General features: G+C 44.0%; 1 protein-coding gene across 1 annotated transcript in view; it reads left to right on the forward strand.

Annotated features, from left to right (window-relative positions):
- Positions 1–14769, forward strand: part of LOC104841986 (hydrocephalus-inducing protein homolog) — a 90549-nt gene that overhangs the window by 21509 nt on the left and 54271 nt on the right. The window contains exons 5-6 of the mRNA XM_010584043.1: positions 1529–1663; positions 8545–8744. Of these exons, the coding sequence (XP_010582345.1) occupies positions 1529–1663; positions 8545–8744 (335 nt within the window). The remainder of the gene's footprint in view (positions 1–1528; positions 1664–8544; positions 8745–14769) is intronic.

Raw genomic sequence — 14769 nt, forward strand, 5'->3', positions numbered from 1 at the left:
TCTAAAAGTTTTCTCACTAGTTTCCAAGCTTCCTCTGAACCATACTGACTTATACTGCATGGTAGCCTGAGGTTGTCTGCTGCATAAAAATCCATCTAACAGCAAAGTATTCCAAATAGAGGCTCTGTAATGATTCAAATAAGCAAATGCTTCACTACATACTTACTGGTCTTACCTGTGTGTTGTAAAGTTGGTTTTCTATCTTCAAGCTGCTCCTCATCACCCTTAGAGATGTTCTGGGTGGCTTTTGCTGAAGATCTTAGCCATGTGTGCTCATCTCCCAAGGGACTTGGTGACCAAAACATTTGTCTGCAGTGTGAAGCTGGCTCCTGGAACTTGCTGCCTCAGGGCATTGCTGGGAGCAAAGGGTGTTTGGAGAGTTCAGGACTGCCTTGGCTATGGGTTATCAGGCTCGGGTGGGTAGTGCAGAATGAACCTCCATTTTTCTCAAGCCTCATGTGGGGTTGTTGTTTATCAATGAAGCTGCCTGTCAGTCAGAATTGCCTGTTTTAGACTGAGATGAGATTTGCTACTCAGGGGTTGGTATCTGTGTGCTAGAAAAAGCCTGTTTGCTGTCTCTGTGCTTGTGGTATCCCAGAGAGTAGAAACTTGCAGCAGGGTGCCTGCAGGGATTCCTGGGTATGGGGAAGAATACCCAGAGATCTGACTTGCCTGCACTGGCAGCTGCCTGGCTACAGTCACTAGGCATCAAGAGCCTCCAGGGAGCTGAGATTGGTTTTTAATAATGAAACCACACTATAAGTCAGTGCTGGTTATGTATCTCAAGGCAGAAAAATGCCTTCGAAGCCCATAATTGATAGGCATAGCCTGAAGGGTCATCAGGCTTTCCATCATTTTGGCAAGTTGACTGCTCTCATCTTCTGCCTCAGCCTTTCCTTGTAGAGTACCGTGTTTCTCCCTTGCTTCTTTATAGCCTCCTTTAAATTCTCTTAGCCATCTCATTGTTTCTAGGGTTGTCTCTTTGTCTTCCGATGTTCCTCCTTTTTGCTCTTTGGGTTTGCTTTTATTCCCAGTAAGGCCACAATGTCTGTCGTCTCTTTCTCTTGCTGGTCTGCACAACTGTAGCATTGCAGCATGACTGCCCCACTCAAACCCAGTATGTTAGAAGTGAATTTCTTCCTTGCCCCATTATAACAAATACTGTTTTGCCTTCAGATAATATGCTCTTCCTCTAGAGGCATTACCACATGGATGTACGCCAGCAGAAGCAAGCAGATTCTTTGGGCTTGTTGAAGATGGGGATGACTTGTTTCAGGCGATATATCTGCTTACTGCTTGGTGATGCCTTCACAGCAGGGCATTGCTCCTACTGCCTCTGGCCTAGAGCTATTTGGCCCAGGCAGAATGGGTTCAAGTCCATCCTTGTGTATTATGGGCATGTACCTCAAGAGCTAAAAGTGCTTTGGAAAGGTGGTTAAGGAATGATGTCACCAGGGCATGGGCAGGTCTTTTTTTCCTGATGTTTCCAGCTGAGTGGCAAAATTGTAGTTTTATGTCTTTCCTGCAGGTTCCTCGGCTGGTGAAAGTTGTCTTGGAGAGCTCACCTTACTTCAAGTTGATCAGCCCCAGTGATGTGTGCCGTAAGGTAGCACCTGGCATGCCTTCAACTTTCCGCATCCTTTTCACCCCTGAAGAGAACAAGGTAAGACTGAAGGTCCCAAGAGGTTGGTGCCTTTGGTGGAAGCTGAACCTGCAGGGCTGGATTCAGAACAGGGCATCTGGGGTGTGTTTTGAAGAGCTGTCCTGGTTTCAGTGGGGTTGTGCTGGATCTAGAACTGGGGGAAACTTTCCCCATGGTGAAGATTATGCTCTTGTGGGCTGGAGGCTCTTGCATGTTTCAGACTGGTTTTTATCCTTCAGTGCTGGAACACTTAATGTAATGTCTGTTGGTTTCAGCAATGAGAGAGTCTACTGTCTGTGGTTGGGCAGCCTCTCAAGGTGTTGGGTTTTGGTATCTGTCCATTGCTGCATAATTATGGTTTGCTCCACCAATTATAAATACAAAAGTCAGTTTAAAAGCAACCTCTTATTGGGAGGACCCAAAGTGAGCCTGATCAGAGTAAAGACCACCACCTTTGAAAACGGGAGTCACCTTAATGTTTATCATGTTGAACACAGTAGTGAGGTAGTGGAACATTGTTGAAAGTTGTTGCTTTTTTTGCACACTGGTTATAGCCCACACCCTGCTGTGAGGTCTGCTCCAGGCTGTGGTCAGGAAGTCTGCAGCTAGTCATGTCTTGGCATTGCGTGGTGCTGTTAGCTGCTGCTGCAGCAGGGACTGATAGGCTGTGCTTCCTCTCCCTGCGCTTTCTTGAGTGTTTGCGAGGGAAGATGCACATGGAACAGTAGGAAAATGGCAAGGAGGGGTGTTGATAAGATGTTTAGCCATCTCTACTCAATGGTAGGGGTTTAATTATTATGGAAAATACTAGTGGAACAAATAGATCTGGAGAGCTTTTCTCTTTCCCATCTGGCAGCCACTTCCCTGCCTCACCCTGGACTGGAGCAAAGATGATGTTTTTTCATACTCTGTTTTCAAGCCTTGCAGCTGTGATGCCCCTGAGGATTTTTGCCTGCCTGTGATCCAGCTGTGAGTCTAAGGAGAGGGAGTGCTGTGCATGTGGCAGGGAGCCAGCCCGGCGCAGACACGCTGAGCCTAAATGGCCTTAACTTAGCAGGAGGTTGGTGTGCTGCAGATATCTTTGAGATGTCTGCCTGAAAGAGCATGTATAGGAATAAATGGGCAGGTACAATCTGCAGGCAGACATGTTACCCCAGAGCCTGTGGTGTGGCTGTGTGTTCATGCATGTTACTGGCACCTATTCCATGCCAAATGTGCAGTGCTTTTGCCTGGAGGTTTGAACATCAGTGCTGTGGCCCTGGCAAGTCTGATTCTCAGTGCTGTGATGTGATGGGTCAATACTATTATCTGGAGGCTTGTTAATACAGAAGGGTTTAGTATGTGGCATGGAAAGGAGGAAGCACTGCAAGGAAACAAAGGCAGGCTGACTCTTTTCACCAGCATCCTGCTACCTCTTAGCACTGTTCTTTGCATCACTTTGTTGGAGAGCATGGTTAGGGGATAGCTCTGAGCCAGCTGATGTCTCTGCAGCAGGCCAGAGGTGCAAGATCTCTTTGGGCACAGCTGTTTTCTCATTTTCCATTTGCTGCTTAGTTTTAGTTTAACACTGGTCCTATCCTCAAACATCATGGATATAGAAAACTGAAGAGGAAATGCCCTGTGGTCCCTAGCTTCCCATGCTTGTGAAATAATCTGTTCCTTTGGATGGACTGAGAAATTATTTAACATCATTAATATTTAGGGTGAAAATTATGTTGGCCTAGGGCAGTTCTCCAAACTACCCAAGTGACATAAGAGCTTAATCTCACTGAGGTAGGCTTTGCAGAGTACACTGGTACCTTTAAAATGTGATTTATTACTACTAATTAGTGTTCATTTTGAGTGTGGAAGAGGTAAATTGGTGCCCGTGAAGGGTAAAGTGCTGCTCCTCCAGTTTAGAGAGGTAGCAGAGCAACACATGAACATCACCACAAATAGAAGTAGGGTGAGAGAACCCCAGAGAGCACTGATGTCTGATACTTTGTCCCTTGTCTTGCTCTTGAACTGGTGACTGTATGGAGTAGGGAGCTCTGCCAGCGAGAGGTCCTCCGCACAGCTTCAGTGACACTCCAGCAATTTCTGCTGAACTGGGTTTTGTGCTCCTTGCAAGGGGTTGTGCAGGGTATCAGGGGAGGGATGCATGCTGCTCAGCGAGGAGCACGTGGGGATTTATACAGTAGAATCAGAATTTTGTACAAATCGAACATTTTGTCTCGTACTTGATGGAGTGTGAGTCAGCGAAGTACCAGAGTGCTGTAGCTTAGCTAGAAGCACAACAATAGTGTGGTCAGGAGGTTCACAGCATGTTGAAAACCCCTTAGCAAAGAGGCAGGCTTTGGGAAATGGTTCTGTAAAGCCACCTGTGTTGGGCTTGCAGTTGCTTCCACGCAGAATATCTGTGTTTTAGTTGTGGAAGGCTTGTAAGTGCTACCTTTGAACAACCTCTACATGCTCCAGGATCCCCAGGGATTGTGGATAATCCGGTGAACTGGGATGCAGGTACAAACCCCTTGTCAGGCAGGGTTGGAGAGTCCTCATGTTGTGGAGTTGGTTTGTATAATTCTCTTGCTTTGAATCTTGTTCTTCCCCAGGGTAAGTCTGACTTCAGTGAAGTCACTCCTGATTCACAGAGCTGATTGCGGCTAAGCCCTAAAGAAGAGGACCATGTGAGCTGTTAGTGGCTGAAATGCCATGTAGCCCCTTCTTGAAAAATGAGCAGTTTCCTATTGTCTTGCAGTCATTTGGGAGTGTGCCACATGATTGGCCTGTTGCAAAGTAAATAAACAGCTGACATGTCTCTTTGTTTATTGGCACTGCTTTATAAATAGGAAATGCTAATTTTTCTGCTGGGCAACATTTCCAGTTAGTTACTCTTGCTGCTTCTGATTTACGCATTTCTGTTTTATGGCTCTGGTTGTACAGTGTGGGTGTTCTCGTGCCCCCCCTGTGTTCCCGGCTGTCTTTGCATTGTGGTCTGACAGTCTCAGCCTAATTGGAAACCATTGTGGAACTGACTGGCAAATAAACAACAGACAGGAATATGTACATTTGTGTGTCCTTCAGGCTTATTAATAGGTTATCTTAAAGGAAGAAGGAAGCAAGATGCATATAAAAATATAGCGCAGCTTATTCTGTTCTGTCGTCTTGCTCTTTTCACTGTAGCGATACAATATTTTTAGGCAATACAAGTTCAGTCTGTAAGGTTTGCAAAATTCATTACTGATGCTCAGTGGAAGCTGAATTAATGCTCATTGATTAATATGAAATATGACAAGATGATGAGTTATTGCATTACTGAAATTAACTCTTTTAAAATTCAGTCTGGTCCTGTTAGATGTTTTGTAGCACAAGGAAGCTATTTCAAGTATACTTTTAAGATGACTCCTGAGGGGGAGGAAGGGGACAGAAGATCAAGGCAGATGGCCCTGTGCGAAATAAACCTGGAGCCAAGTGGCTTATTTCAAAGCCTCCTGTGAATTAGTAGCTGAGGGAGGCAGGAGAAGGGGTGCCCCTTCTCATGTGAAGCATCTTCAGCCTCCAGTTCCTCCTTATTTTCCAGCCTTTATGATATGGTTTCAGCAGGGAGCTTTCCTTGCTTGACTTACTATGTTACTTCACGCTACAGAGATCTTTTCTTTGCAAGTTGTCTGCTGCAAGGAATTCGGTGAAGAAGTTAGGATCAGTTATGCAGCAAAACTGACATCCGAGTTTGGCATACTGGGCAGTTAAGGTTGGTATCACTGGGACAGTAATTAACGTTAGCCCGAGTTTGCAAAGAGCCTGAAATAACAGCTGAGACAAGCAGTTGCTTTAGTTTCCATGGGTGCTAATTCAAATGCCAGTGGTGATACTTTGCAGGCCGGAGCTTGTAACTTACTGCTTTTCAAAGGGGAATAAGAGAAGAGGAACTGTCATATAATCATCTGTATTCTCCTTGAAATAGAGGAGTTGTATGAAGGATGAAGTCATATTTTCATGAAAATATATAGCCTGAAGCTGTGTCTAAACACAACAGTCTTTAGAGCATAGAAGTGATGCAACCCCTCTGTCACTCAGGCATGTTTATTTAGAGACCTGGTTTTAAACAGTCTACTAAGGGTTTGCAGTTGCAAAGTAAAAGAATGGTTTTTAATTGGTTTTATCTGTAGCTCTAGGTTGTAAACAAGTGCATAGCAGTGTTAGTGTACTGGTAAGACAGGACAGTGCTGCAGTGGAGAATTTGCAACCTTTTTCTCCCAAGGGAGAGCAATTCAGCTTTCAAAAGCTTAGGGGACCATGGCTTCACAGAAGCATGAACAGCCAGTTTTGGCCTAGCCACCCCTCTTTCCTTGGGCTTCCCCCCTATTAAGCCTGACACTGCATTCAGCTTGGTGCAAGGTCCCACTTTGCTGGGGTCATAGAGCGTGGTTGAAGGGTCAGCACACTCTGAAGCGCTTGTCAAGCCTTGTACAGGATACAACACCCCAGGGTGTCCCTGGAGAAGGGACTCGGCACACAATGTGCATGTGCATGAATGGTGAGAAGCAGTTTTCTCTCTCAAGGTCATGGTTGTCTCTGTGAGGCCAAAAAACCTTGTTGCTTTAGCCTTGCCTTCACATACCTGGAAAAGTTCCTTTCCCTGTGCATTGCTGTGCAGGTGGTCCCAGTGTCCTCACTGGCAATGGAGCTGGGAAGGCTGCCTGTGCTTGCTTTTGTGGGGGGTATTTATTCATTTGGCTCCTATTTACATTGCTGTTGATCCACTCACTCTTTAGCAATGACAATGACTTGAAAATTATTTCCTTTTACTTCTCTCAAATACCTTCAATTGTTGAACTTTCTTTTTTCTTTATCCCCTGCTTATCTGAACTCCTTGCATCCTCCTCTGTCTACCTGGCATCTGGAAGGGAGAGATAAGTAAATATGGCATGCCAAGACTTAATAAGGCACACAGCTTTCAACTGGATTTACAATGCCTTTGTTACAGTAGTGTCGCCAAATTAACAAAAATAAGTAAATAGCATTCTTCATTTGCTAATGCAGTTTCTGAGGATCTAAACAGCCCAGGACATGAAGTATCCAGATAATAGGTGCTTTAAATTCACATGGGCTACCCATAGCTTTTATTTTAGAGGGTTTATGCTGCGAGATTGAGTACAAAATTGCTAATTCAGAAAGGCTTGCTGAAGATGAAATGCTCTCCTGAAATGATACTCAATTCTGTAGGTCATTTGCTGCAGTTTCCTTCCTGGTATTTTACCTTCCAAATATGAGAAGCAAAAGCCCTTCTTCAGTTTCTAGTGTGAATATTTGAGATGTCTAGAAAAAAAGATCCTATATTCTTTTTATATCTTGGATGTGACAGCATCTGTTACAGCAGCCTTAAACCCCAGCTGAGCAGGTGGTTGGTAGGCACTGGGTGTTACCTGTTGTGTTGAAGCAACAGCTATGTGTCTGTACCTTGTCTGGCTGCCTTAGGTCCCTTCCAGGCTTGGCAAGGGACGGGTATGGGAGAGCAGGAAATCCCAAGCACAGAGGAATCCGAATCTGTTCTGGTTAAGGGAGTTTGCTGCTGTGTGCGATTCCTGAAGCAAATTGCTTGCTTGCTGCTTCAACAACTATAAAAATATCAAACGAGTTAAAAGCACCGAGGAAAAAAAGATCAGGACAGCAAGTGAGTGATAAGAGGCAGAGCTTTTATCAACTTGTCAATAAGAGAGCTGCTGGAGGTAATGGCTCTTGGCCCTACTGCAATAGTTTTACCACTCGTTTCAGCAGGGGCAAGGTGATACTTCCAGCACAGTGATGCCACACTGTACGTCTGGAGATTGATCTGCTCATCCCTACAGTAAAATGATTTTGGTGATTTGATTTGCCTTCCTAGTGCTGAATGCCAGACAGCTGGGGGGGGACTGTCTGGCTCTTTTCTTAACAAGCCAATGACTGGGAATACCGCAGCTGAGTTTGCTCTGGTAGGGATGTCTGAGTGTCTCCCATTTGCAGCCCCTGATACCAACTGCCTCAGGTAGGCATGCTAACAAGGCACCAAGTCACTTATTCTAGAGTCCTTGCAAGAGAAAGATGCGATTAAGGCATCAACCATGCAGCAGAGAGGAAGCAAAGCTATTGCCTGTGTCCCCTGAGGCTAGGATGAGATGTCAAGGGAAGTTGAGATTAGACACAGGAAGAATTCTCTGAGTCTAGGGTAGAGCTGGAATAGGCTGCTGAAGGCAGGGGTAGAATTGTTAGTGCTTTTAAGTACTTGTCAAGCATCTCTCAAGAGTAGTTTGGGTATAGAGCTGAGCCAGTTCTGGGGTGGGAAGATGGGTCAGATAACCTTTTAAGGGTGTGTGTCCCCAGCCTTGTCCCTGTGATAAGGGAAGGGGTGGGAAGTACACATGTACCCTACACTCACCTGACATAACAACAATTATTGTGTCTGGCTTGTTAAGTATTTCACCAAAGACTGCCTGTTGATTGTGCATTTGGCAAAATTCTTTTGAAAAATGTACCTGAGCATCCCCTGCCAAGCTGCATTGCTGGGATTGGAGTTAGCACTGTGGCACAAATGGGTTCTTAGTGGTGCCTTTAATAGTCTGCAGTGGTGATGGAAGCAGGCTCTTGTTACTGCTGTAATCCCTTACATGAAAGTACTCTATTTTGGTGCCTCAGAATCAAAGTATCTGATAATTTTGTCTGGTTCTGCCAGCTTGCTGCAAAAGCAGGTGAATCAATGGGGTTGTTTCTTCTTTGCAAGTTAACAGCCCTGTTCAAGTCCTGCTACTGGAATTGAAGGTCATTAAGGTAAAAAGTACTATTACATTATTGAGTGCTACTGTTAGAGTCATAGAAAACAGCAGTTTTTCTTCTGCCATGGTGATGGTACTAAGTGCAGTTTGCTGAGGTTGTTTCTTTCCCTGCAGGATTACTTCCACCAGCTCACCTGCATCACAGAAAGGGAGAAGTTTATTGTGCCAATCCGAGCTATAGGTGCCCGAGCTCTCCTGGACCTCCCTGACCAGCTGAACTTCTCCGTCTGTCCAGTCAAGTACAGCACCCAGAAAACTCTGCTGGTTCGCAACATTGGTAATCGGGAGGCCCGCTACTGCATCAGCACTCAGAGGTAAAGGAGCTCAACGTCTTTTTTGTGCAAAACACTGTTGTGTGATAATATAGTTGGCTAACAGTAGCAAAAAGGACCCAGAGCATCTGAGCTGCTGTCCTGCCCTTTTCCACCTATTGCTGCAATACATGTGGCTTCTGCAGTTGCTTACAGTGTTTTAAGCATGATACAACCTTTGATAAATCTCTGCAAACTGTAGCAAAGTTTTATACTGCAGTGGTGTCTCCAACACAGCATCTTCCAAGACTGATTGTTTTAGATTGAAAAAGCAAATGTAGGAAGGCAACTTGACTGCCCTTGGGCTCTTTAAGATACTGCATGGCAGATGACAGCTCTAGGAGCTCAGTTCATGTAGACCAAATGCAGTATTAGAAAATGGCCAGCTATGAGCTGGTGAAAAGAGACATTTAAGAACTTAACAACATTAAGAACAGCAGCTATGTCTGTATTAGCAAGTGCAATTGGAGATCATAGATCAAAGCAATTGGTATTGAGGCTGTGACATAAACACCGTGTGGTCCAGGAACTTTGTTTTCCAGTAGGTTTGGTCTGGTCCCTAGAACCAAATATTCTTAAGTAGAATGAGCTCTTAAATGGAGATGAATAGACACTGGCTTCAAAACGGCACTACAGCCCCAAACCAGAATACTAATGAGGGCACAGGCAAAAGATGCAGCAAATATCCGGTGCATGGGTTGGGGGCCTTTTCTTCTGCAGTGTTATTTCTTCCAGATTTCCTGGAGAGTGCTAGAATATGTTGGTAGCTACCTTACAACCTCCTGATCATAAATACTTTCTGGAATGGTTACATACCACTATCAGCCAAATACACCCATTCTCTGGGGGCCCACAAGCACGTGATATTCTGGAGGTCCCCTAATCAAATGCCTGATGTGAACTGTGTTGTGGATAGTCTGTACTGTTCCTATTGGTCTCAAAAGACAGTCGCTGGTTTTCCAGTTTGCTGATGGAGAGGGTAATTCATTTTTGACACTGTATCTGCAAGGAAATGGGTTCAGTTGGCTGGTAGTTAGTTGAGAGTTGCTCGGTCCCAGAGGTCTTGGTGTAGGAGCTGAGGTCAAGAATGCAGCAAAGACCTGCTGTCTGACTTAGTGTGCCTGAGTTGCTTCAATTTCTTCCCCAGGAAAACAAGCCTCAAAAGAAGACTTTTTACTTTTTTCCTGTGAGACATGAGGGTCCAAGAGAAGCTTCCACCAAAGTCTGGCAAGGCTATTTAAGCAGGCTGCTGCTTTTCACTGTGGAAATATGTAGGCAGGAACTTGTAAATCACTGTACAGTTTTCCTCTGGCACTTCCAGATCTAGTTGTCACCACCAAAATAAATAGCTAGTAAAGTCTAGCATCTTTTTGCAATGTACTTGCCAGCTATTCTATTGAGTGATACAGTGTACGTTGAATCCTGCTTGGTATGGATTTTTATTTTCTGAACTTCAGCAGTTAGATATTTCAGTCCTGATTTGCAATAAAGAAATGAGAAGCATTACAAAAGTTTTAGTTCAAACTACACAAAGTAGTATTCTGAATAACTGGGTTGCATGTGTACGGAGATCAAAAGTGGATATGATTTCCCTTGTCAGCTGAGGGCATCTGTCATCTCTTCCATTTCATTATGAACTTTTGAAAGCCAGTTTGAAATTTCAAACAGATGATTTACATCTTTGAATATAAGCAACATTTTATTCTAATTAAGTTACCCCCACTTTTATTCAGATTTCTTTTTAAATACTCTGAAGTTCCTGTGTTTCTGCTCTCTTTTTTTTTTTTAAGTGTTTAGCAAAATGTCATAATGAATTCTTCATTGGGAACTTTCTTAAAGGTTGAGTTCCTCTAATGCCTATCTTACCATCTGCCTATACGTATAGGCAGAGATGTATAGGAAATATGAGAAATTTGGGGAATATGTGAAATGGAATTGGGCTGATTTAGAAGATAAAATCATAGAATAACTGTGGCAGGAAGGGACCTCTGGAGATTGTTTAAGCAAACACACTGCTCAAAGCAAGACCGGTGTCAAAGTTTGATCAGGTTTGCGAGTAACACAACAAGTAAGAAAGATCAGTCTTCATCTTTCCTTCTCAAAACTGTACAAACCCATTAATCTCAGCATCTCCCTGTATGTTCTGTGCTCCAGCACCTAAGGTTCCCTTCTGTAGAAATGCTTTCTATCCCATCAGTGCCCAGCCTGTATTAAGGGTTATTCCATCCTAAATACAGGATTTAGCATTTTTTCTCCCTGAACTAAGTGAAGTTCACATCAGTCTATTTCTCCAGGCTGTTGTGGTCCCTCTGAATAGCAGCCCAGCCCTCCCGTGCATTGACTACTCTCCCCAGTTTGGTACCCTCCACCAAATTTTGAGTGTTTCCTCCTGTTGACCAGGTCAGGATGTCCCCTTGCAGCCCAAGATCAGAACAACCATGTTCTCCCTATGAGATGAGGCCATGGTGTGCCAGGAGTGGTTATTCCAGCCAGTGCTGGGGACCATACCATGTTACATATCATCACTGCATTGCGCCAACTCTTGTCTTGCTGTCTGAGTGCCTCTGGACCCTCTACCATATCTGTGAACTTTCACATTAATGACAGAGTCTCTTGATAGCAGTGATCAATGGTTGGTTCCTTGTTTGTGGTGCTATGAGATGTTGCTCAGCTACCTACCACTGAGCTCCCAGGTTCTAGCAACCCCAACAGAAAAGAATTGGCCTCCCAGCTGGTGTGACAAGTTGGCCTGAGAATCAGACCAATACACTGCTCCACAGGCTAGCAGATCATTAGCCGGCAATTGTCTTTTGAACAAATACGTTTACAGAGGCTTTCATGAGAGGCCATTTTCCTACTAATGTTAGGGGATTCATTTCCCTGTTATAGAGGCTCTGATAAAGGCTGCATCATTATTAACAACAGAGGTAGTGAAGATTTAGTTTAATGTCACTAATTCTTTTGAATGACTTCCATAGTAACTTGATGACTGATTATTATCACAGAACACTTAAAACTGTGCTTTGGAAATGAATGAGTTATGCTTCCTGTCCTGGAGAGCTTAAAGTGTAAATATGAGATGCAGTATTCAATAGTTATGGCATAGGTGGTAGGGGAGAAGAGTGCCAGCCTTACAGACTTAAATTCAGGACTGCTTCAGTCTCTTTTTTAGTGGAGAATTTAAGCAGCTTAAGTTGAACGTGTGCTTGTGCTGAGTAAGGATGTGGTGTTGTGTTAAAGCCAATCTTAATATCACATAATGGCTTTGTGTGTTTATGTGCGAGCACACACGCAGGCATATGTGAGAGGGAGGAAGACTAGTGGAGTAGAAGGGAATAAGAGATCTGTCTAAGTTTACAGACCCATCAGCTGACCTTTATGTCCTTTATTCTCTACCTGCACAACTGAAATTTTTGTCTTAGTTGCTGCAGCTTTTCTCTTCTGGCCTGAGCAAACTCAGGTTCTTGCCAGCTCCAGATGCCACCATCTCCTAGTCTGATGCACTGCTCATATTACTCCTCTTTGCATCCTTTCTCTGGATTCCATTCTTTGTGGCATCAAGCGTAAGTCACTTGCTTTTGCCTTCAGTGCATTTTTCAGCCCATCTCTGATCCTAACCTTTCCTCTTGGTTAGTACCGAGAGCTCAGCTTTTGCATCTGGTCACTTCATGATGATGTTCCCTGCCTGTTACTTATTTATCTAAGGACTTTCATGTTTTCTGTCACACGTTTCACTCCAGCGAAGAGCTCTTAAATGAATCCATGAGGCCAATTCAGCATCCTTCTGCTGTTCCCTGTTCAGAGCTCTTCCTTGCTGTGGTATCTACCACAAAACATGGCCACATTTCGACCACTTTTTCATAAAGGAATAAAACCACCAAAGCACTCCCCATTATGCAGTCTGGCTTTGTGCCTGTCCTCCCTCTGCATGTCCATACCTAGCTTTTAACTGCATTGTTTGGTAATAAGAAATAATAATAGTATAAATATAGAAAGTATCTTCCTGTCATTCTCGTTGTTAAGGCGGGATAATGAGTTTCTTCTCCATGACATTCACTGAGATAAATGTCATTCTAGTACATTTGAGTTGAAAATGGTGTCTGGAAGCAGATCTCGGTGCAGCACTGTCTTTTCTTGACATTATAGACATTGTGCTATGCTATGGGGCTAGAGAGGATCAGTCTGAGAAGATCCATTTAGGAATGTCCCCACCAAGCTCTGAAAGCTCAGGAAATTATCCTACAAGGCACAGTGCTTGGAGCCCCCTTGCATCCCTCCTTATAGTACCCATATACTACATGGAAGCGTGGGATTGGAGTTACCTCAGGGTGCGGAAAGACCAAGGATATGAAAATAGAGCCTAGGTGCAGTGAAAGAGGGAAAGATAGAGCTTGTGAGATGCTGACTCTGCACTGGATTTTTCAGCACAGAGATGGAGTCTTATATGCTTTGACCTAACAGACTGGGTTTACTGGAATAAATATACTGCTTGACTTTGGCTGTTATACTGTTACTAAAAAGTAATATATGCTAAGATTAAACGATCTTTTTTCCCTGCAATAGCTCTTAGTGGACAGACGAGGCAATTCAATCACCAGTAATTTTACTGTCTTGGGGCTAGAGGTAGCTTTTAATGAAATCGATTCTCCCAAACTCAAATGATTTTACAATGCAAATTAAGGCACCAGTAAACCAAAGAAAGTTTGGTTGTAGAAGGCAAACATACAATGGGACTTGAAGTATATTGCAGCCTCCTTGCACACTGCATTTACCAAATGTATGGTTGCAGGAGAAGAGGTGGCATGTTGGTTTGAGACCCTGAGTCACAGAATTGCCAGCTTTGTTCGCTTGTCAGTTTTGGTTTTTAATTATGTCAGGAGTATTTGGCCCTTGGTATCCTCATGGGACATAACTTCTGCCCAGCTCTGTCACCATGGGGAGCTGATACCTGGTGAAAGTAAGCAAGAGGTAAATGCCAAAATATATCATTATGAAATAACTTACAAATCTAGTGTTGTTTTCTTTCTGAAGGGCAATAACAGGCAAGATCTCATCACGTACTGGTGGGAAGGTCTCTCCTAAACTGGTGTGGCTAGATGAGTTTATACAAGCTGGGGATTGCGAGGTACCATTGGGAGATCTGGACCTGTAAAAGTTTAGATGTTGTACAACAAAGCAAACATACAAATGGGCATAGTTAAAAAGCATGTCAGATGAAAACAAGCTATTAAAAAACCCATCCAAACCTTATTTTTTCTGTTTTCAAGGAGCAGTAGTGATTCATCAACAAGGTAGATCTAACAGGATGGGAATTATCTTAAAGAACAGCTCACAATTAATGAATAAAAGGCCAAAGTTTAGCCTGCCAGTTTCATCTCCTGGCAGTGGTTTTCATTTGGCTATTACAATGTGTCAGGGATGTCTCCTTAGCATGTCTTCTTATCTGTAAGCTGCAGGGAACAGCTTAGTGATGTTGACTGAAATTCAGGGGAGTTAAGTTTAACCATGGAGCTTGCATCTCTAGGTCTTGGAGAACCAGGTCTGTGTGAGGGATAATGAGCTCTTGCTACAGCAGTAACAGAGTTGTCTTGTGGGTGCAGCATGGGGCGGGATGTAGGAGATGCAGTGCCTGATTTGTGCTCCATTTCTCAGTCCTGAGAACTGAGTCCTGAGCTTGGTTGGATTCTCTTCTGATAATTTGAAAACATGAAGATATCGTCTTTCTCGGGTATCCCCTGAAGTCACCCCCAGGAGTGTTATTTCCCATCCTGGCCATCTGAGGGCAGGAGTATGTAGACATGGGGAAGGACTAGAAAGGTGATGGGATGGGAGATAGTGTTAAAGTGTTGCCAGGGATTCCTCTGAACTACTAGCAGCTTGTCTGTTCTGGCAACATTTTTGGCAAAAGAAAAGGGAAAAAAAAAATTCTGTGCCTTTCCCACACCAAGCAATGATCCCCCTCCAGCACCAGCAGAGACCTGCAGGAGTCCTGGCATAACCATCAGTGCAGATGCAGGACCACACAGAG

The sequence above is a fragment of the Haliaeetus leucocephalus genome, unplaced genomic scaffold (genome assembly GCF_000737465.1).
Source record: "Haliaeetus leucocephalus isolate CR32 unplaced genomic scaffold, Haliaeetus_leucocephalus-4.0 Scaffold92, whole genome shotgun sequence".
Taxonomy (NCBI): domain Eukaryota; kingdom Metazoa; phylum Chordata; class Aves; order Accipitriformes; family Accipitridae; genus Haliaeetus; species Haliaeetus leucocephalus.